The 23,049-nt window shown below is 43.8% G+C and overlaps 1 protein-coding gene across 3 annotated transcripts in view; it reads right to left on the bottom strand.

The window, feature by feature from the left end:
• Positions 1-241: 241 nt before the first annotated feature.
• The window catches only part of mecom (MDS1 and EVI1 complex locus), a 122,691-nt gene continuing 99,883 nt past the window's right edge, over positions 242-23,049 (bottom strand). For all 3 annotated transcript variants that reach the window (XM_047594531.1, XM_047594532.1, XM_047594533.1), the window contains 15 exons: positions 18,699-18,801; positions 18,487-18,600; positions 17,920-18,031; positions 17,597-17,744; positions 17,272-17,452; positions 13,070-14,465; positions 12,752-12,842; positions 11,342-11,368; positions 7,649-7,815; positions 7,396-7,473; positions 5,750-5,919; positions 4,703-4,847; positions 2,586-2,831; positions 2,300-2,486; positions 242-2,214 (listed from right to left, as the gene is read on the bottom strand). In XM_047594531.1, coding sequence (XP_047450487.1) covers positions 2,080-2,214; positions 2,300-2,486; positions 2,586-2,831; positions 4,703-4,847; positions 5,750-5,919; positions 7,396-7,473; positions 7,649-7,815; positions 11,342-11,368; positions 12,752-12,842; positions 13,070-14,465; positions 17,272-17,452; positions 17,597-17,744; positions 17,920-18,031; positions 18,487-18,600; positions 18,699-18,801 — 3,300 coding nt within the window. In that variant the 3' untranslated portion in view covers positions 242-2,079. The remainder of the gene's footprint in view (positions 2,215-2,299; positions 2,487-2,585; positions 2,832-4,702; positions 4,848-5,749; positions 5,920-7,395; positions 7,474-7,648; positions 7,816-11,341; positions 11,369-12,751; positions 12,843-13,069; positions 14,466-17,271; positions 17,453-17,596; positions 17,745-17,919; positions 18,032-18,486; positions 18,601-18,698; positions 18,802-23,049) is intronic.

Genomic DNA, 23,049 nt, shown 5'->3' with positions numbered 1-23,049 from the left:
CGAGAAAATAAAAAAAAAGAGGACCAGAGTTCAGGCTCTCCCTCGCTCCTGGAGGCCATGGGAGCGCCAGAAGAAAGCGCCAGGTGGTGTTCTGACTCATGTCTCCTAGTATAAATTTTAATTTGGGCCAAAATGATGGGCATCCAGAAGGACTATATGGAGAAGGGGGGGCGTGAGGGAGACACAAGACAAAGGGGGAGTATAATATTTGAGGAGGAATAAAGAGAGAACAGAGAACATGTCAATCCACATTGTAGTCCTTTATTTCTTAGTTGTTCCTCCCACAGTATTGAATTGAAATGCATAACAGTTACATTGTAGAAAGCATTAAAACAAAGTACCTCAACTTGCTGATTACTTTTTAAAATCGATTATAAACAAAACAACGACAAAAAACAAAAAAAAAAAAAACAGAAATCTGGTCCCTCAAAACGGGAGAATAAATGAAAGTAATCCGTTATTTATCATAAGTTTGGCACAAGGGATTAACATGAACCGAACATCACACAAGCTTGCAGACAACCGTAGAAAATGTCAGATACAGATCTTACCAGACCAATCATGCGCTTATGAAGAAATTATACCTGGCTTTTTTTTTTTTTTTTTAATTATTCATTCTTTATAATGGTTTTCATTTTTTACAATTGAATCATTAAATTGTCATAGAAAAAAAAAACCTAAGTAATATCTATTCATCGACCGGTTTTCATTAGTAGAATAAGGAGTGAATTGTATGTTTAATACTACCCGGCACTCAAATGTAATCTACAAACCCCATTGAACTCTGGAATAGGCCCGGTCAGGAATCTCCCCTTCACCTGGGCTAAGAGCAGTGCTATTCAGTAAACAAACTACAGTTTGCCAAGAAATAAATACAATTCTCAAAATACAACAGCAAATAACATCAACAACACCAACAAAAAAAAAAAGAACAACAACAAAAAAACAAACAAGAAAACAAAATCATGATTGTCTAAAAATGAAAGACATACAAGCATGGAGTAGCTAACGACTAGCATTCAGGCTATTTAGTGGTATTGTTGGTGGACTAGGATGGATTCAAGGGTTTTGAAAAAAGACAAATGCCCTTTACAGAACAACAATTAGCACTGGCTACGTATCTCAGTTTAAAAAACCAAAAAAACAAAAACAAACATTGTGTTTTCTTCTCTTCCACTAAAAAGACAATCTATTTATATCCTTTCACAGATAGCGCAGGCGGGCAGGATGGAGTGCAGTGGAGAACAGTTGTTAGACACTTGTGTACAGTGCTATGATTGTGCAGACACACGCAGCTATGAAAACGCAGATGGGAAACTGGCCTGATTACAGTTTAACAATTCCATTATTTATTTATTTTTTTTCCAAATTTGTTCTTCAATGACTTCAGTGATATTAAAGCGCCGCTAGTGCTGTCCTTACATGGAGCGGTTTTCATCTGAACCGAGGTCGCTCGCCCCACCTTTCATTTTTATCATCAAGTACATGTATTTATGAGAAACACCTGTGGCTCTCCGGAGGTTAAAGGGAATTCTTGTTTCTGGTTCTAATGCTTTACACACTGTGAAACATGCTGGGCTGAAACCGGCTGTCTTAGAGACACAACTAATCTCACTCTGTCTTAGGGTTCTCCTCTCCTCTCCTTGTACGTGCTGGGAAATAAATTCAGTCTAGTGATGACACATCAGCACGTCCATCTTCCGTATCTATCAGCTGCCTTTGCTGTGCAAAACATAGAAATTCAGAAGAATAAATACAGCTATTATTACTTTAGAATTATTATTTTCATCACATCCTGGTGGGTGCTGATGGAAGATCAATTTTAAGGTCTCGGGGGGACATTTTGCTCTCTATCTGCTGGAGGTTTATATTTGGGGCTTGAGGGTTGGGCTGGGTTCTGGGTGGACAGTGACCCTGCTTTGTGTGTAAGGCAGTCAGATGGGCCGTGGTTCTGCTCAGCAGTCACTCTGTGGACGATCAGGAGCCCCTGCAGATAGCCCCCGCAATGGACTCCCAGTGCCGTAGGTAGGTCAGGGTTGGGGGACTGAGAGGTGAGAGGGTCGGCTCCGAGGTGAGTCATCATACATGGCTGAGGGACTGGATGGCACTGGATTCAGCAGCAGCCCGTGCCAGACTGTGCCACATGGTGGCCGGGGTGTGGGTGGCTGGGTGGAGGGAGTCCTTCTCAGCCAGAGACAGCATCATGGCATACGCCTGATGGGGCGGGGGAAAGATTCACTTTAGGATCAACTTGCATCTTTAAATGTGGATATAGGGAAACACACGTCCATGCACTTACCTGAGACTTAGATTTCCTAAAGAGTGGCTGTTTGACGGCCTCAGCCAGAGAGGGAGAGCCAAACGATCCGTCGTCCTCGTCTCCGTCCCCGTCACTCAGCTCACTCTCCTCCAGCTTGCGCATGTCAGAAAAGCGATGAATATGATCCAGAGCTGAGTAGCTGCTCTGCTCCTCCTCCTCCTTATACCTGTTAAGGTGTAAGGTACAGTTTAAATAAGGCATTTTCAAGACGCTTGAAACTGTCAGCTTAACATCCTGCTTCCAGTGGATTTTGTATGAAATTTACCTCTTTGGGGAGGTTTTACAGCTGAGGTTCAAGTCGTTTGGCTCACTGAAATCCATCTCGTCTTGTATCATGTCGTCGCTGAGGCTGCTAGGAAGCACCTTGCCTTCTTCTTTCTCAGGGGTGTTGCTGCGCTCTTCCCCTTCTTCTTCGTCAGCGCCGAGCTCCTCCGCTTCCTCGTCCTCCAGGTCACGTGACCCGCGGGTGGCCATCAGTGGCTTCTCTTCTTCAAATGGACCTCCATTTAACCTGCAGGCCAAGTTAAGCATTCATTAGGCAGGAGGAGGAAGAATAAACAGGACATCCAGCCTATCAGCTGCACATTTTCTAAATACACGCCTTTACTTGTGAGAGGAGACAGACAAAAACTTGTTCCGGTGCGTTTTAAATGAGTAACATAAGGAACACGCTCGTTAAAAGCAGTAAACCAGGTGCTTGGTTTTGTTTTTTTTGTTTCTAACATATTCCTGTGAGAATCCTCCCCAGCTATACACAAAAACAATGGAACACATGGGATGAAAAGTAAGGGGAGGCAGAACATGGCAGCTGGGATTGAGCAGAGCCGGAATCCCGTTTGTCATCGAGGCTTTGGGGCCCCTTTGGGCACGGCAGCACTGAGTTGATCATTGCAGCACTTAAATGGAGTGCTCTGCCTCTCTCCTTGTTTATTTTCCCTACTATCTCGTATTCATCTAATAGGCAAAATATTTAGCTGACAGCCCCATTTGGTGGGAGAGTTATGAGAGCGCTGCCAACCGGCCCATTCCTCTATCCCCGCGGAGGGAGAGAGGGCCAGCTATCCAAACTGCCTGAGTCTTAATCTGTCCCTCTGTCTCAGCGCCACAGGAAACCACCATTTGGTAAATCATCTGGAACCACATTAAGACCGATTCACTAATTACACTCTGGGACATCTTTCGTCAGCTCCCAAAAATTCCATTTCTTGCACAAAGGTTCCAGAGACCGAAAACTGAACAGTGAGAAGTAGATAGAGAGGAAACAAAACACATCAAGCACAGAGCCATGTCATTATCCAACGCTTCTGAACGGGACGCCTGGATTCTGGATTTGAAAGGGATGCATTTGAGCATGCAGTAACATATCAAAAAAAGAAAAAAAAAAAACAGCGAAGGAATTATTTAAGGTTATACTTTAGCACACGAAGGATTTGCACCGTTTTTGACTTGTTTATCTGGAGTTGAAAAAATCGTGCTTTCAGCCGTTCATGCTGGGGTTTGGTGCTGACAAGCTGGCGTTCGTGCCGTGTCAAGCTCGCAGCGCTGTGAGGAGGAACTCGGTCCAAAAGGGAGAGCGAGAACTCTGTGATTAAGAAAACAGATTCGCTAATTACGCTTTCAAACGTGGTAATTTGCTGGGGATAAAGTATCTATCAGAAGTAGTCAGGAGCGCAGCACTTTGAAAGGAAACACAGGCCGACCCTTTGACCCCACCCCCTCTACCCTCTTCCTGTAGGCAGGACATGTTGGTTCCAGATGTGGTGGTCTAAACTGCTGCGCTCCCCCTCCTGCTCCTCATCCGACGCTCTACCGCCCGGTCCTGCTCTCACAGGCCTTCTGCACAATCAGAAACCAGTCTGCGAGATCTCTATCTGGCCGTACAATCTGCCCTGGGATCGCACCAACATGAGGCGCGTGAAAACAAACTTGGAGACCTGAGCAGACCTCTCAGCTGCTATCTGATCCGATCACAGCTACAAGAATTTATTTGCATAATGCTCAGACAAAGTTGCATGCACAAAGATATCGTACATGTGGCCAAAAGGCAACTGAAATAAAGAGCTCCTTCACGTTTGCAAAAAAAAAACCTGTGATTACGTTAAATGTCATCGCAGATAATTGCGCTCTACTCCAGACCTCTGAACATGATGTGATTATTAACAAATGCTGGCTGGGTGGTATAAAAAAAAGCAGCTGACCTATTATTATATGTAGTTAAACCCTCAGAGTCCCTTTTAAAATCTAACAGTGGTAATAAAGTCACAACCCGTGGGGTAGACGAGCGAGTAATGTTTCATGAAAAGTCATTCTCTCTTTTAACTCGTTTAACTCGACAGACATAGATCTGATCAAAAAAAAGACAAATGACCCCTAAAAACGTACCCTTCTTCAGAGGGGTCCGGGGATGTCTGGTTCTGGCCTGTGTTGCTGATGAAATTTCTTATTTCATTAAAATAAGAGTCCTCTTTGTCGTCCAGTATGGCGCTGCTGCTGTCCAGCTCAGACTGTGGAGACGACATTGCAGTTCCTGCAGGACGGAGAAACATGTTTGGATATCAGACTACGATGCCCTGCAGCTTTCCTAAATAGCAGTGGTGTGCAAAGTTCATTGTTCAAAATGAAAATGTGCCATGAACTGTTGTTTGTTCGCTCCCCTTACATTTCACAGTGTTTAAATAGAAATAAATTCTCTTTACGATGGTTTAATGAATCTACAGTGGGTGAAATCCAATCGTGCACCCATGACATCATGGGGGAAACATTTGTGCATCATGTTTTTCACATTTCCACTGAATTCTCCGCGAAACACTGGGTGTTTTAAGAGCTCTTAAGAGCTTGGATACAGTCTGAAATAAAGTTAAAATGCTCGTCTCCAACAAATGCATCTGTAAAGATACATTTATCAGAGTATCTGCGCGGTTTAATGCTTTTGTTATGGAGAAATATGGTTGAGGCAATATATTATTTGAGTGTGAAAAGAGAAAGCGTGGCTGATAATTGATACTGTATTTGATAGATTGCACATTGTGTCTGATTAAGTGGCGACCTCCTCTGAGACCTGCTGCCGTGGGCTCCTGGCCAGGTGTCACTGCTCGTTCTGCTGATTCAGAGGCATCAGAGTGATGCAACATATCAAACCAAGGAGGTGCTGCTGATGAAAGCAGCTCCATCAGAAAAAAATATTTTGTGCTGTTGCAGAGGTCCATGACAGATTTATATAATTTAATTTCTCAGCCTCTTAGATTGTCTCCAATCGTGAGTAAATTAGGTTTTATAGTATTCAGCAGAAGGATTTATGAATCTCACAAGTCAGCGAACGCGCTCTCACTTTCTCTGATAAATAAAATGGAATAAGCTTCAGACGGTGGAGAAAACTTAATTATCTTATTTATTTTATTAAATCAGCGACCTGCGGGAGTTGTTCCTCACCTGACAGGTTTCCATTCTCGTGCTTTTTGAGGTGGCGGTCCAGGTTGGTCTGCTGACCGAAGCAGCGGTCACACAGGTGGCACTTGAAGGGCTTCTCCTTGTTGTGGATGTTGCGAATGTGACGCTGCAGATTGGAGGAGATGCTGAAGGAGCGGTCGCAGTATTTACACCTGCAGAACAGAGGATATTTACTTAAACTACATACTAAATTATTCAATGACAAAAGCGGCAAAACACACAAGCTGCTAGTCATGAATACCACTGTACTGTATAATGAATCAGGGATCTGTGGTTTGTTAACATAATGGGATGCATAACGTGGGTCACACATACACACACTCATACAGACAGTCCCAGCAGTCCCACAGTCCCAGACATGATGGAGGAGCTTGTTTAAGGTGAAACAGCTCTCCCTCTTATCTCCAGCCAGCGCAATAAAATTGCATTCTTCTCTCACAAAATAAGCACGCAACAGATTTGGTTCTAGCCCTGCAAAATTAGGAGCCCTTGCCAAGTTTCTTCATGCAAAATTATACGAGAAGATTACATCTTTTCTTCTGGTGGAATTAGCTCGCTCGATTGGCTGTCCCTCAGGAACCCCCCCGGTTATCTCCACAAAAAAAATTACAATAAACAGCGGTGATCTTTAATGGCATGCCAGCGTGTGGAGTGCAGGCTATCAGGCTGGGGCAGTAGAGGCCTGCATCTGTCTTTCTCCCTCCCCTGTGGTCAACAGGCCTGCTCCAAACTTTGGGCCAACATTCCTCTACCTTAGTAACTACAAAGCTGAGCGGTGCAAGCCAGGCCGTACTCATTATCCAAATGTAGTAAATGTGCAAAATTAATTTTTGCATGTGCACTGAACTGCTGTTGCATTGTTACTGTTACACTTCTACCTCAGAAGCACCTGGTGGACAGGCCAAGCGAGGGAGATTTTTCCCAAACACAAAAGAAAAGATTAGTGCTGTTATCATGATTGCTGAAAAACAGAACTTAATCTTGTTATAACTTTTTTTTTTTAAGACTACAAGAAAGCTTCGCGCGGTCCGGCACGTAGCCAAAAGCTAGCAGAGCGCTTTGAGTCTGGCCTCAGAAGAGAAATGACCACAGCTGCCGGGCCTGGACATCTGCCCGTGCTCCTCATCACCCCAATTTTCTCCAACCTTCCTCTCTGCTACGCTAGTTTACTAGCCCAGATTAACCCCACCCAAAACCCCCACATCACCCTGGCAATGGGCACCACTTTTCATCAGGCAAATTATTTAGCAGTATAATAATTATGCCAGGCTTTTATGGCATAAGAAAACATACATAAACTCTGTTGTAAGTGCAGACAAGCAATTCTTGGGAAAATATCCACGCGCTGTTAACAAATGAGCTGCGTCTGTCTTTTATGTCTGCCTGAGAAAACGCTGTGTGAAAGCCTGTTTGCCGCTCATGGTTGTGAGGAGAGAAAAGCGGTTCTTCATGGAGGAGTTAATGTGTTATTGTGCAAATCGCATTCTTGACTAGGCAACAATGTCCCGATATAGTTTTGTGTGTTATGCAGAGGCCGTGAGAGGAGAGGACGATACGCAGCCAACACGTCTCTGGTGGACAGACTGAAGAGAGACCCAGCGTCTTTGTGCTTGTAGAGGAAGTCTCACCTGTACGGCTGCTCTCCTGTATGAGTCCTGAGATGGCGGGTCAGGTTGGCAGAGCGAGGGAATATTTTTCCACAGTATCTATAAAAATAGTAAAGAACATTTTCCTTAAAAGGCACATTTCCAAGAAAGTATTCAGAGAGAGGAAAAACACCAATGTCAGTGTCAAACTATTTGTCAGAGAGGAACGTTAATTTATGACCGTCATGGAGGTTGGAGAGTAAATAGTACATGTCAAAGCAGTTGCCGTAGTTACCTGCATGTGTAGCGCTCCTTGCCCTTGCGCAGCAGTGTCTCAGGAAGTGCAGAAGGCGGGGCTCTGAAGTCGAACATGGAGGGGACGGAGCGCAGCAGGTCACCAGTCTCTGGCTTCAAGGAGCTGAACGTTTCCAGCTTCTCCGCCATGTTTTCAATAGCCGTCATCTGAGGAGAGGGGAGAGGAGAAGGACAGAGTTAACTTTGAGCTTAATATACTGGAGATTTGCTTCAAGATCATTGTTTCTTTATTTCAGGTTAAATAGCTGCATTAATCATCGTGATGACGCCAATTAAGTAGCTCTGACAAATGATTTGCTTTTAAAAATAAAACCTCCATTTTAAGCCATATTAACATAGTTGGATTTCATAAATACCCATGCAATTATGCTGCAGGCAGGATGCGATAAAATACTTTTTTTTTTTGTTGTTTGTTTATTTCTGATTACAGAATGCAATTAATAGCTTCAGTTTCGGCCAATTTGCTAAAAAGCTACAAACTTTTTTTTTTTTTTTCAAATCTGATCTCAAATTCCAAATATTAATTTGATCCACATTTATGATTAAATGTTTCTTGCTAAATATACATTCAATATTTTCCAGCTACATTAGTTGGTATTGATTGATGAGTGTTGTTTACAGGCAGTATATGAGTTGAAAAGCTGTCAAACAGGTATTGGGTGAATTCCTATCATGTCGCTCATCAATGATTCATGCGTCACAAGGTCAAATCTGTGCTATATGTCCATGACAATTACATTGATTCATAACTTTGTTATAAAAAAAAAAGTATGCTCCCATTCATGGCCAGCGCAGTGCAAAGCGTGCAGCTCTGAATGTTAAACTCAGCCAACTCTCGTTCTCTTGCAGATATACATATGTATACAGTAGGTGGATAAACACACACAAACACACACATAGGATTAAGGACTGCAGCCAATCTGCTAATGAAGCTGAACATTTACTTTCATCGGATACTCTCATAGGAGATATGTGTGTGTACATGAATGAACTATGAGCTGCATGGTGGTCGTAGTTGATTAACTGCCTCCAGTGTGTGTAAACGGGAAAATATATGTATGTGTGTGAGTGAGTGAGAAGAATGTATTTGTAATGTATTTTTATGTGCCGTAGTGTGTGTGTGTGTCCAGAATGTGTGTGCTTACAGGCATGTGCGTTGCATATGAGCGCGATTGTACGTGCTTAGTGTGTATCTGCGTGTTGTCAGTTACGTGTCCATGTGTGTGTGTGTGTGTGTTTGTATGTATGTGTGTGGCAGAGGAGTGATTCATGTCCACTGCTGGGCTGTAAACCATTCTGTGCACAATGCGGGCAGACAGCACATTCGTCAATATGAAAGATGTTGACATTACTGATCAAGGGCCAGACACGGGTAATAATGATATCGCTGTGCTGAGAGGGGCGGGATGGGGGAGGAGCGGGGGCTGCAGGGGGAGTGAAGGGAGAACTAGAGGGAGGGGCGGGGGTCTCTGTAGGCCGCAGGGCCTGTCAGCGCAGCTCACGCACACACATGCGTTTTTTTCTTCTTCGTCTTCTTCTTTTTTTTTTTTTAACTGGGCCACACAAATTTGCATTATTTCGCGTGTATTGAATTTTCAGCCTGTTTCGTATTCTTTTTTCAATAAGGCGACAAATCAATGGTGATTCGGGTCCTCCACTGGAGCCCTGCTCCGACTCTGGCATTCCATCTCCTGCTTTCACCCCCTGTCACTCTCAGGCTTCACGCCAAGATCGAGGAGGCAGAGGGAAAAGAAACAGAGGAAGAGAATGGGAGAGGAGACATGATGAAGGACTAGATGATAGGGGAGAAAAGAGGGAAGAGAGAGGAACGAAAAGAAAAGAAAGAGAGAACAAAAGAATGCAAACAAGAAAAAAAAGAAAGAAAAGAAAAGAAAGAAAGAAAAAGCAAACTGAGTCCAGAGAGAGAAGGACTGATGGCTGATGGATGGTGGTGGAGTCTGGTGTTGGGAGCGGCTGATTAGGAGTGACGGCCGAGTGTAAAGTTCCTGCCGCAGCCGTCGACGTTCCCACTGAGGGAGGATGTGGGGTGTCAGGTCTGTTTGATTATGAATATGCCAGAGCTACACGCCATGAATCAAAGGTAAGGGAGAGACAGAGAGGGAGAGAACAGAGCGAGTGAGGAAAAGAAGGAGGGGGACGCATTAAACGATATGCAAAGGGTCATGAGGAAGAGGGAGGTGAAACACTTTCATATTTCTTTTGAATGTGCGCTGTGTATTTCAGTGGGCTCTTTTCAGACACTGGAGTGAAAGCTCAGTTTGTCTGCCTTGCTCAATGAGAGCCCATAACTCTTGAGAACATTAGTGCCCCTAAAGCTGTCGGCAGTATCGAACATCGGACGACAAGACATTTCAGAGCTGAAAACTACTCCATATTGGCTCCATCTACTGGAGAATTCTGATCCAGACATTAAGAGTTGCTTCTGTGTGAATGAAGAACAAAGGCCTTGTAATAACAATTTATATGGTGGAATAAAAAAATAGACGGTGCTTGTCATGGAAGCACTGATTTTCCAAATTAAACTTAATACAGTTTTTCTAAGTATATTTGTTCATGATACCAAATGGTGTTAGGTCTCCTCTAGACTTAGCCCAAATGTTCCAAAACTAACTAGGTAGTCGCTCCTAAATCAGCGCCAAACCCTTTGTTTAAGTCAAGCAGAAAATGATTCACACCTCCAGGCCATTGGATTAGACTAGGTATAAAAGTCTAGCATAGACTAACCATCAAAGTCTGCACAGTCACGCTTCAAAAAACCCTTCAGCTATAAAACTGATGGTGAGTCACGTTCACTGTCTGAAAGCTCTGTATGTGAAATGTTTGACTTACAGGACAAGAAAGACATTTGCCTCCACATTTTGATCTGAAGCGATTTTTTTGGTTTTATAGTCCAACTAATCCTTTGTATAAGGTCCCCTCCTCCCAGCCTCCCAAACCCACCCACACACATGTACATCCAAACATACACACACCTCCAAAAACCCCCTTGTGCTTCCCCCACAGGCAGCATGTATGCATCTGCAAACGTGCTTGTTGCTGTAGCGTCGCTCTGGGACCAGCAGTTGATTGGCTATCTTCAGATGTCAGTGATGCTGTTAGGGCCTTAATTAGCGAGATGCATTCTCAATTGTTGATCTTTATCGGGAACCAGATGTTTGGAGGGAGGAACTAACCTCCCACTACCCCCGCCAGTGTCCCAAAGAGACTGTTACCCTTTCGTTGATGTAAAGCTGCCCCCCTCACCCCCCACCCCCACCCCCAAACACTGCCCACCACCACCTTCCACTTATCTTCCCCATACCCATTTGGAAGAGCCCTGCTTTATTCCAAACAAGCAAATATATTATCAGTGCTGTTTCATAGGTAGGGTGTAGTAGCTCCGTTGGAAAGATGAAAAAAAAAAAAAAAAAAAAACTAGTAAGGCTCAGATAATATAATGTGTTATACAATATAAAGATAATTATATTAATAAGAACAGTGATTTTATGTCGCGTCGCGAAAGTGCGTAATGGTGAGAGGCTAAAGCCATGCGAATGCTGGGTGATGTCAGTTATAAACTGTTATGCAGCCCATGCATTAATTACGAAATACCGGGGCCTGTTTGGTACAGGTACAGACACATGGCAGAACTTTAGGTTAAAGAGGAACTTACCCAAGTTCTCTGATCTGGCAAACGAAACTGAGGGGCGGAAGAGAGGGAAAAGAGAAAGCAGTCAGAACCAGGAAGTGGCGCATGAATCAACAGCTTTTGATTGGACACATATGGGCACAAAAAGGATGATGGGTCTTGGTGCAATTAACTTTGAATGAGCAATGAGCCAGCCTACTGAATTATAGGAGGCTCTAATAGTTCCCGACACTTCCTGGTGTTCAATAAGCTCATTATAGAAGGCTACAAATACAAGTCCAGTATGTAATCGAAGCCAGTATTGCCTAGCAGTAAAATTTCCTGCCAGGAAATAAAAAAGCTGAATCACTAAAGGTTGAAAAGAAGTTCCAGTCCCCTCAGCTTTGCAACCGCTTTTTTGATATATTGCTCAAGAGTGAGTCAGGTGACTGAAAACAAACCCCCTCAAAAGTATACAGAAGGGCCCCTTGCCTGGTCTGGCTTAGACCTTCCCTGTTCTGGTATTTGTGGGAATGATTTGTGTGTCCAGACATCATAAAGTCATAAAGATGGCCTAAGCACTCTGTTAGTGTTTCTACTGATAGGACACCTCATTAAGGCGTGCGGGACGGCCATGTGGCTGCTGCAGGCTGGGCCCATGCAACAGTCTGGACAGGGGACATAAATCAGCCAAATGAAACAGCCTGTAAAAACCAGACCTGAAACGGCCAGAAAGGAGGGGAAAAAAATCATATGCCTGAGAAAGTGGTGTTTTCACTTTCCGACAGACCGTTCTCACCCGCGGGGAAAGATTGAACAAATGAACGTCAATGCAACATGTCGTCGACACACATAGACCCCGCATGCACGCGCGCACACAGACGTTATACAGAGTTTCACACTGGAAATACTGGCACAGAAAAGGCCAGGGGCAGAAATCATTGCTTTAAGAGCATATCATTTTTTATATTGTAATCAAACACACATTACGGGAAGACGTGTCACAATGTGGCCTTTCTTTCTGGCACATCTGTTTCAGATAGCCAGGCAGTAGCTAGGGTAGGACCGGAGCCACATAGTAATCCTCATTAATCCGGTTTGGTCAGCTTGGGACAATCATTGTGTATAAGAGCTCATTATAGAGAGAATCACAATATGAAGCGACCGCTTAAATGCCATGTGAAGGTAACAGTGATCGTGCCACCGTTACATAAGAGTCATCACTTCCTGAATTCAAGTGCATACAACGTACCAAGGATTAGCCCCACTTCTACAAAATATACCATTCATTTAAAAAGGAAATAAAAAGAAACCAGTAGGTAAAAATTACAAGAAGTTATTACAAAAGTTACACCAGTGAGTTTGAATGATATAGTTACAATAACATGTGCGTCACCTTATGTTCCCACTAAATGTCCCAAGTTGCCCCTGCTTCCTGTGGAGGTCAGAACCTACCTGTGGATGGAAGAGGAAGCCCGGAGCTGGTCGCATATACTTGTCTTTCAGAGTCTCAAACGGATCGCTCATTCTCCTCTTCTCAACCCTGCTAATAGTAGATTTCTATCAGCTCTTAAGGCAGGTACAACCACACATTTTGATACACTTATATTCAGTTTTACAACACAAAATACAACTAGATAAGAGTAAATACAGCCTGCATACAGATCTTCAGTATGAAAATATTTAACATTAGTTTAAGTATTTTGTAAAATTGCATACAATTACAGTGATAACATGAATTAAGGCTGGGTGAGAAACTGGGAATAACAATACCTATAGATGGGGTCCATGAAGAAAGGGGTTGGCCTAGCATGTTGTAAAGAGGTGTCTGCTTTTGGGATCTCCACCACTCCCTTCTCCTCTTCATAACTCAGATTCTTCTTGGTCTCCTCCTCTCTTGGGTTACGTCCACGGCCCCTGGACCCCAGGCTCAGATCTAGCGGCTGATCCTGACCAACAGTGTGTGAAACCTCTGGTTTTGAGGGAGCAAATGGAGCACACTTTTCCTCCTTTCGCTTGGTGGTGAGGTCAAATGGTGACTCTGAGGAAGATTTGCCTTGGGCTTTCTTGCAGTCATCTGCTGGTGACTGTGGCTCACCCTTCAGGCCTGCAGGTCTGAGGTCCCTGTCTGGGAAGGGGTAAACTGGAGGAGTGAAAGCTGGGAAGAAAGGCAGTGGGAACATAGAGGGATATGGCAGAGACCCAACCTTCTTGTCCTGCAGGCCAGCTAGCCCTGTTGAGCCAAAGTACTTCTCAGCAATGGAGGCAATGGCCTTAATAGAGTCATTCACAGCCCCTGTTACAGCTGTGTGCTCGTCCAGTGAGGATGGGATGAGGGAAGGGCCTGGAAAGTCTTTAGCAGCACTGCTGCCCATCAGGCTAGGACTTTGGGGGCCTCCTTCACTGGCCTTCCTCTTGGGACCTTTGCCATTTTCCCGAGCAGCCCCCCTTTCTCTTTCACTGTCCATGTCGCTCTCAAGCTCGGAGCCTGACGTGCTCTCCAGATCACTTCCGCTGGGCGTGCTGACATCATCCAGGTCGCTGCTTTCTGACTGGTCACTCTGCTTGTTCTGCTGCTTCATGGAGGATGAAGAACCCTGGGTATGGAGTTCTAAGCCTGGCATCTGATTTCCAGGTGACCCACCATCTTTACGGAGCGCTTTGAGGAGCTCTTGAGACTCCTGAGCACCAGGGCTCAGAGGCAGCAGTGGACTCTTACTCTGCTCTGCACCAGGCCCAGCAAGAGGTGCATGGGCAGGTTGTCTGACAGGAGAAGTGGTGGCAGGAATGAGCGGTGGCCGGTGGTAGAGTCCAGAGGGGAACAGGCCAGGGAAGCTGAAAGGAAACGCTGGGGCAGCAGGGAAGGTGAGCCCACTATGGTGACGGCTAGCCCCAAAATAATCAGCCAGCCCAGCACTGCTGTGACCCATCGCAAGAGCTGATTTGTCCAAACCAGGGCCACCAGGGAGTGGCATACCGTGGGCAAACAACCCCCCTGCTGTGAAATGATTCTTTCCTTCGCAGAAGCGCCGATGCTTGTTGAGGGAAGAGGTGGTGCTGAACATTTGTCCACAGTCCTTGCACTTGATCTGTGTACGGCAGTCAGCATGCATGCGCTTATGGCGGCAAAGGTTAGAGAACTGGGTGTAGGACTTGTGGCATACCTCACCTGCAGGGGCACAGAGACAGATGTAGAATGTATCAGCATCCAACACACACTGACCCGCCCACATGCACATAAACACCACAAAATGACATCACATGATATGACATCTCTAGTTATGCTCCAGGCCTTCTGAAGCTAAGGCAGAGGAAATACAGTATGAGTGATAACGTTGTGTTCCCATCAATACTCTGACAATAGCTTTCCAGCAAAATAAAAAAGAAGAGGCGTGTCCAGATCCTGGCATTGTAAGGGAATGTGTTTGGTTGACGGTGTGAGTCACTCGCTGCCACTCATCACCTGCACATCAAACCAGATTCCCAGGCATCTCCAGCCCCATTGTCCTCCCAGGGACGCTCCCACCGAGTCCGTAAACAATCACACACAGACACACATATGGACATGCAGGCGCATTCACAAAATATTCACACAACACAAAGAAATTAAATCGCACACATAGACACACACGGGCATGCAGACATAAAGATACACACACATTCTCAGCCGCATGCAGTACAATGGCTCTATTTTAAGTTTGTGAAGGAAGTGGAGTTGAATGAATCCTATCCTGCAGTCCGGTTCCCAGGGACAGGTCTCACGTCCTCTACTGCCTCTCTTCCCTCTGCCCCCTCCGGGCCTCTAGAGTCACCCCCTCACCTTGTCCCCATAGCTCGGACCCTGTCGTCCTGTGCTAAGCGACCTTCCCACAGTCAATCCGTGTCTGGCCGTCTGTCACTCTGTCTGACCCTGGGAGACCATACAGTGACAACACCCGACCCAAGAACAAAACCCACCGTCTGATCTTATCAATGGCCATTATTAATCTGTCAACTTTATCTTCCACCAATGGATGATGTTAGAAGTGGAATGGGAGCCAAGTATATATAGTTTTCCTGCGCTCTTTTCTCTAGATTGGCTGCACTACAGCATATTTCAATAAGGCTTTGATTGCACAATATAAGAAAGCAGTTAGAAGCATCTTGGGATGATTGATTTCGCTCACATTGTTATTAGATCTTCAAAACGAGGATAAGGAAGTGGTTAGGCTCACAGTGTGATTGCACTTCTGCATACTTTGGATGCCTTCCAGCCACAAGGTGCAGAAGAAGCAATTCAAAGAGAAGAGCAGGAAAGCGTATTTTGGAAAGAGATCGGAATAAACAGCACAAAGCAACTCCAAATGGGAAAGTTTGATCCAAGTGTGAATGTAAAAGAGAAGAAAATTTTAATGAATAGACCAAGAAAACTTCATTGAAACTTGTGGCTTGGTTTTGGCAGATACAATCCGAGCAATATGGTAGTAGAAAACATTTTGGAAACATCTGGGGAAAAAAGAAAAGAGCGTCTGTGTCTGGCAACACCGGAAGAAATTCTGAACACTGAAACCTCAATGGTTCAGTTGTTTAACATGAATGTAATTGTGCTTGCAAACATTGACAGTGAGGTATGTCCACTTGAAAATTTAAATCATAAATGGTATTGTAACTGCTTCTATTGCTCTCTCTTTGTGTGTACTTTTACAAGTATAGCCACATGGCTTGAGCAAACTACAAGGAAAAGGCCTGCGCCATAAATCATGTAGTTGTGACATTTATAGACTAACAACACACATGCATTACACACTGAGCGTGAGATCTGATTCACTACACGCGTGTATTTGTCAGCTCTTAATAAACTGAAAAAAAATATATTATAAACACATTCCCGTGTGAAGAGCGGCAGATAAGTAATGTTGAGTGGGGCGCAAGGATTAATAACCGAGCAAGTCTGAGTGCTTCCCTTTGTACTCAAGCCCTGAGACGCACGCATCCTTGACACATAACGTGCAAAAATACACAAACAGAAACATGCGCCCGCATATAGAACAGAGGTACTCTCCAGAACACGTACATGCCCTTCAAGAGCAGGAACACAAACAACAGACACACAAGCACTCTCTGACAGCCGTCATGTTTGGGGTTGCTTGGGCTTTTTTTTTTCTTTTCTTTCTTTTTTTTTTTTTTTAAAGACAGCTATTAGTTGTTTTTAAACCTGCATATTTTGTGCTGATTACAGCAAATGGACTCCTATTCAGAGGGAGCGTGGGGAAGAGGGCCGTACATGTGGTTGCTATTTGTGAGGAATGGTGCCTGCGCTGGAGCCGAAGAAGAGAGTGGTGAATCTGAGGTCTTCAACAGAGATGCAGTAACTCCTGCACGCGTGTGCGTGTGTGTGTGTGTGTGTGCACGCGTGCGCATGTATTTGTTTGCAAGGAATATAGTGTGTATTTGATGCATGGATAGTATTTTAGCCTCGTGTGTGAAAAAAGGGAAAGAGAGGGAAAGAGCGAAGTGGCAAAGGGTGAAGGTCATAATGCTTCAGGGGAAACAGATCTGATCCCTAGTGTGAGGTGGTGAAAGTGTGAAAGGTCAAAATATGTCAGGGTCTTGCAGGAGTTTACTGAGAGCAGGGATGAAATAAAACTGAGAATGAAGGAGTTGTGTTGACAGCAGATAATGTCAGGGTCACTGTTAAAGGCAACGGCAAATGGGATTAAATCAAGTTTTAACTGCTAAGTTAAATGTGGTTACTAAAATGTTAGCAGGGCGTGAGAATACTTATGCAGAAAAGAAAGAAAAAAGAAATGGCATTGTCACGCTAAACACAACTACTATATTGTCTGATCCTCTGTAGAATAGCATGTGATTAAATCCTGAGAAGGAGCTGAGGATGGGTAAAGTGTGTTTTTGCAAAAAAACAAACAGGGTTTCTATTAAAGGCAAGTCAAAGCATGTTATTACTGTTATTATTATAATGTACTGAGGAGACTTACATAGGTAGGGTCTTAGTGACTTACACATGAAGGGCTTGACACTGCTGTGGATGTGCTTATGCTGTTTGAGGCCCGAAGACGTTGCGAACGTCTTGCCACAGTCAGAGCAGGCATGGGCACGTGCCCCAACGTGCTGTGAGCGAATGTGCCTCTGTAGGTTACTGGGGTCTGTGAACACCTGCTGGGGGAAGGAACCACACAGAAACACGGGGGAGTTACTAACTGATTTGAGGAAAAAAAAAAATATATATATATATATATATATATATATAAAACACAAATTCCAGAAAAATAAATAAAATGTCTGCAAAAGTCATCACTTTACCTTTGAGCAGTTTTCACACTCATAGTGCTTGCCATTGTCGTGCGACATCTGATGCCGAATCAGGTTTGATTTCCAGTTGAAGGCCTTGGGACACTGGTCACATTTATATTCCCTCTCCTCAGAGTGGGACAGAGTGTGAGCCTCCAAGCTGCAGGAAGCACACAAAATAAACCAACAGTGAGGATTCAGCAGTTCAGTCAGACTTGGCTGCTGGTCATCAGCAGCTCTCTGCATGCATCTATGAAAAGTCAGGTAGTCACAGCAACAATCTTTCAACAGAAAAACAAAAGTCCAAAAGCAAAAAGTGTCTGCTATGTACTTACCTCTGGATATCAGGGAAGACTTGGTCGCACTCCTTACACTCATGTAGTCCATGGGACATGTGAAGGGGTCGCAAGTCTTGAGGTTCTTGAGCCTTCAGATCATTGTCTCCTCCTAAATGCACAAGAATAAACGCACATAAACAACTTAACAACACAAAGACTGATTTGAAAGAAAAGTTGGCAAGGTATCCTGATGACTTTGTGGTTGGGGCACAACATCCCTAGCTCAGATCCTGCTAGGGTCCTTTGCTTCATATCACAACACTCTCTTCCCAGTTCATTTCCCGCTTGTCTCTACAAGGACTGCTTCCAAGTAAAAGTCAGAATGTCCAATGTCTCCAAGAGCAAATACGTATGATATTCATTTTCAAAGACAGCTTATATAAAAGAAGAGTTTACAGACTCATCTTTCCACAATGAATTACTGGTCTCATTTTAAGTGCGCCCAATGACAAACAAAGCCCAAACAAAGTGTTCCGCCATACAGATCCTTCTCGTTAATGTTCATTACCTACTGCTGACAATGGCATTAAAAAAAGCACACCGGTTTTAGAACTGAAGTCAGACCTGGGTTGAGGAAGGATGAGGGGGGCATCCCACATGGCTGCTTCTGGTGGTCCAGCAGCTGGCTGCGGGACTCAAAGTGCTGGTCGCAGTCTTCACAGCGGTACTGCCTCTCCTCTGCAAAAGGGATGGACAGAAATTAGCATGCATTTTAAGCAAAGTGTATATATTGATATGTGTTGACAATGAACGGAGGAGTGTGAATGGGTGCTCACCGTGAATATCGGGGGCCATCGTGTCACATGAATACTCTTCAGCCTTCATGAAAAGTAGCAGCTCCTGACCAGGATAAATCTCTCTGGTGACTTTGTAGAAGATCTGGAACACAAAGAATATTTTATTAGAACTTCAACTGTGTTTACACAAAACTGTACAGGTCAACACGTTTGGCTTTTATGTAAAGATGTGGCAGCTGTTTTTGGTATTTTACTTTGAAATGTGGACCAGGCTACAAACTTTTTAAACCAGCAGAGGTCACTTGGGGTAGCTTTTGGTACTGTACACACACACGCAAATCCCCCTAGTTATGTACACGAATGTCATTCCCCCACCACACGCACACCGGAGACATAAACATGAAAATACACACGCTCATTAACTTGTAATTAATCATTATGTACGACATCCATCTTCATGAATATAAAATGAAAGCACAAACCATACTGCAGAATAAATATACTGTCTCATAAATACTGCACACTCAGGAAAGCTTGAAGTGGGCAGGAAATGGTAAATGAATGTGTGGAAAGCATGCTAACTAATTTAACAGCAAGCTAAACAAGCAAGTCGTTGAAAAAACAAAAAAAAGCTTTCTCTTAATTGAGCATTCTGGTGATAGGGGAAACAGCCAGACAGCTCCTAGGTATTCATTTAATGCACAGAGCTTTCTATTCCTAATGCCCTTCTATATACTTTCACTGCATTTTATTTCATGTGCAGTACACACTGATTATGAAAGCATGACAACATGCGAATGTGTGTTGAAGAATCAGCTGAGAGACCCTGGGACTGCGCCGCTTCCCATGGACACACAATAGCCTTTCTCAGTGAAACAATCGGACATGGGGTTATTTTTGGCACGCTTCGGAGGTTTAACATATTACCTTCCTTTGCTGTGTCAACATGACAATGACTATGGAGGAATTTATTAGAAATACGTCTAGTAGGTGGGGGAGGACTCGGGGTGTTCTTCTGGGAAGGCACGGGTCACAGGTACGCCGCTCATGAAGGGAATTCCTGACGAGATGTACTACAACACTACAGCCACCATGGCTCCACAGAGGCCTTTGATAAATATCTTCGGTCAAAACAAAGATCATGAGGTATTCTGTAGACTATTCTATAATTGTTCATGTCATTGTTCTTACTTCTGGCAAATGATGTAATGCTAAATGTGACACTGGAGCAAAGGCAGCTCAACTCGTCCGAAGCGGAGCTCTTGCATGTCAATAACTGAGGAGTGATTGGTGCACGGTTTTGCGGTAGCATAAAAGTATGATTTAAATTCAGGCATTAAAAAATGTAAGCTGCCAAGAAAATCAGTGGGAGGGTAACAAGCCCTGCAAATCTGACTCCCATTACAGGGCTAAACCAGAGTCGTTACACTTATCCAGACCAGGAGAGACGTATTACATATTAACCACCAAATTTAATCCAAAAAATAGATTTCTTTTCTGAGCAATCATTTTAGCCAACGTTTCAATGGGTTTCTCAAAAGGAGAAATACAGGCCTGGTCAGCGACAGCAGTGCAGCAACCCTATTGTTTTTTAAAAAAGAATAAAGGGAACCCAACAAGGACTTTAATCCCGGACATGCCATCTATGACCTCTGCCTAAACTCTAAACACACACACACGTGTGAACATGGATCATCCGCCATACATGCATCCATGTATAGACATAGACAAGACTAGCAGGCTGTCACCCCTGTAAGGCCACAAAAATATTGTGATTTTGGAACAATCAGACAGTGGTTTAAACAGACATTCAAGCGTGCAGGGATTCCGCTCTGAGAGACTGATACTGAGACTGAGGAGGGAGGCTCTTTGGAAAGCTACCAGGGAGCGGACTGAGGTCTCGGAACATAAAAATTAATGGACACTGTCAAATCCATTTTGTTCGTAAAAACAGGAGTACGGGTTCAAGGTAAAATGGCACAGTAAGAGTACTTATTTAATAAAGAAACACACAGGTCAGTCTTTAAATCACTGGAAAACACCTACCATAGAAAAAGAAACCAGTCTGACCTCTGTGCTCTGTCTTTAAAACATCAATCTGTTCTTTTCACACAAAAATATGTATTCTGTACGCACAAGCGCGCACAAGACGGTGATTATGAACAGGAGGGGAATTCCCCCAACAGCTCCACCTTTTCCCAGAGGGTCGCCACAGATAAACAGTGAAAGCACGACTCACTGCGGAGCAGAGGGACGCAGTGTTTGATTCTTGGGGTCATCATCCCTAACATGTCACGGACATACTAACAAACGCATACCCACACACGCACATACGCACACACACACACACTCACATCGGCTTCCAGCGGACTAACAGTGGCTTAAAATAATTCCGTAGATAAGATAGCAACGGTGTCTGAGTTCACACTGTGAAAACATTTCGCCTCAACGTTACGGCCGTTTCCTAATTATTTTACCATATTCCAACTATGTCCCAGTACACTCATCCTGATGTATTACTGTAAGTGGTTTAAATGGTATGCAGACTAAGTAGTTTCTATATTATTTTCACCCGTGTGTGTTAGTTTATCAAGCGACTACTTATCTTTCTCTTTCTTGTACACTCTCTGTCAAAGGTTACAACCACAACGAGATCAGAGGCTATAATCGGACAACCTCGTCACCTTGACACCATTAGTCATTAGCAGAGTAAACACAGTCACATTTTCCCCCGGTCACACCCTGCTGGACGATTTCTTGCTCACGCGGAGCTCATTTGACAGGTATGCCATTCAGTGACGCTGCCCCGCCACAGTGAACTCTCAGTCTGAGCGCTGGTCTTATAAACCGCAATAAATTCAACATTTTCTGTTAATGTTAAACTACGGAAAAGAAAGACTACCCAATCCCTCAGTCAACACTCGTAACGGATGGACTCAAATAATGGATAATGAATGGAGTATTTAGGAATACATTTCAAAAACAAGAGCAAAATATCATTAAACCTGAAGCGAATGAGCACTGCGTGTTTGTACAGTAGTTGTATAACAGCAGCATGTGTGTTACGACCTCCCTGTAGCTCAGGGTCATGCAACATGTACAGCGTGTTTGGCAGTCACCATCGCTTGGCTTCTAATCAAAGCCATTTCGTGACTTAGATAGCAATAAAAATATGAGCGCACAACGCGCATCTGGTTGCAGCAAATTGGATGAACATGTAAGGAAGTCGAAATGGCATGTTCATGTTATGTTAGAGTGAGACAGCTGCGAGTGTCTCGCTGTCTAAGTATCACTAAGGACATTACCCTCCATGGTCATGCACTGTTTGCCCTCCTGCCCTCAGCGGACATTATAAGAGCATTAAATGCAAAACAAACACACTCAAAAATGGTTTCTTCCTCTGTGTCTGCCATCAGAGCTGTGAAAGCTGCAAATGCAAGAATTTTTTTCTTATTTTCCATGAGCAATGTGAAGAAATAAATGAAAATATTTTACAAGGCATTAATTATGGGTTTCATAACTTCATAACTCCGTGCATTATTTTTTAATGAATGCACTCTGTCCGTTTCTTTTAAAGCTGCTAATGATTCGGAAGTGGGAATCCTAATTTTATTGTGCTCATAAAATGACAAATAAAGCATTCCATCCCAGGAATGTGTAATTGGAAGAAGAAGAAGAAGGAACAGTCTGGTATCTCATGAGTGACGTGTCATCAAAAACAGATAAAAACTGTAAATGAAAAGCAATCCCGTTTTTAAGTTTGCAAGCATTTTTTTTTTTCTTCCTTAAAACCCCCTCGGTCGTTTAACTGAATGAGCTTCAAGCTGTTATCTCAGTGAGTTACAATCACTTTTGCCTCCAGTATGTTTTTTCATTGTGAGTGACCGTCAGTGTTTGGCTAATATGCCCCCAAGCCACTTCATCGCACTCAATATTGAGTGAGAATCAATAGAGCCAATGAGATTAACTCTCATATGCCCCTGCACTGTCTTATGAAAGGCTCTTCAGGGCCTCGTTGGATGATGTTAATTACACTTTTAATCAATTTTCCTTTCAGTTGAATCAGTAGAGTGAGGAGCACGGTGGAGGGTTTTTAAGCGCTAATTGCCCTAATTATCCTAACGACAAAACGTGTTGATCGTGAATCTGCGCGAGGAGGAGAGCTCAGACTGTGTTGTTAGTCGCATTAGGAAACAAATGAGGAGATCAGGGGAGCTCGAGCATTGTGGCGCTGATGGGCTAAGGTTAAACACAAACAGCAGGTCCCCGGCCGCAGTTAAAAGATACATCAGTTCCAAATTAGCTGTAATAAGATTTTTTTTTTAATCATTAATTAATATCTATGAACGCCTTCAAAGAATTCCACATGGGCTTCTGATTAAAATAATAA

This window comes from Mugil cephalus, chromosome 9 (assembly GCF_022458985.1).
Source record: "Mugil cephalus isolate CIBA_MC_2020 chromosome 9, CIBA_Mcephalus_1.1, whole genome shotgun sequence".
Taxonomy (NCBI): domain Eukaryota; kingdom Metazoa; phylum Chordata; class Actinopteri; order Mugiliformes; family Mugilidae; genus Mugil; species Mugil cephalus.
This window is presented reverse-complemented; position numbering and strand designations above follow the sequence as displayed.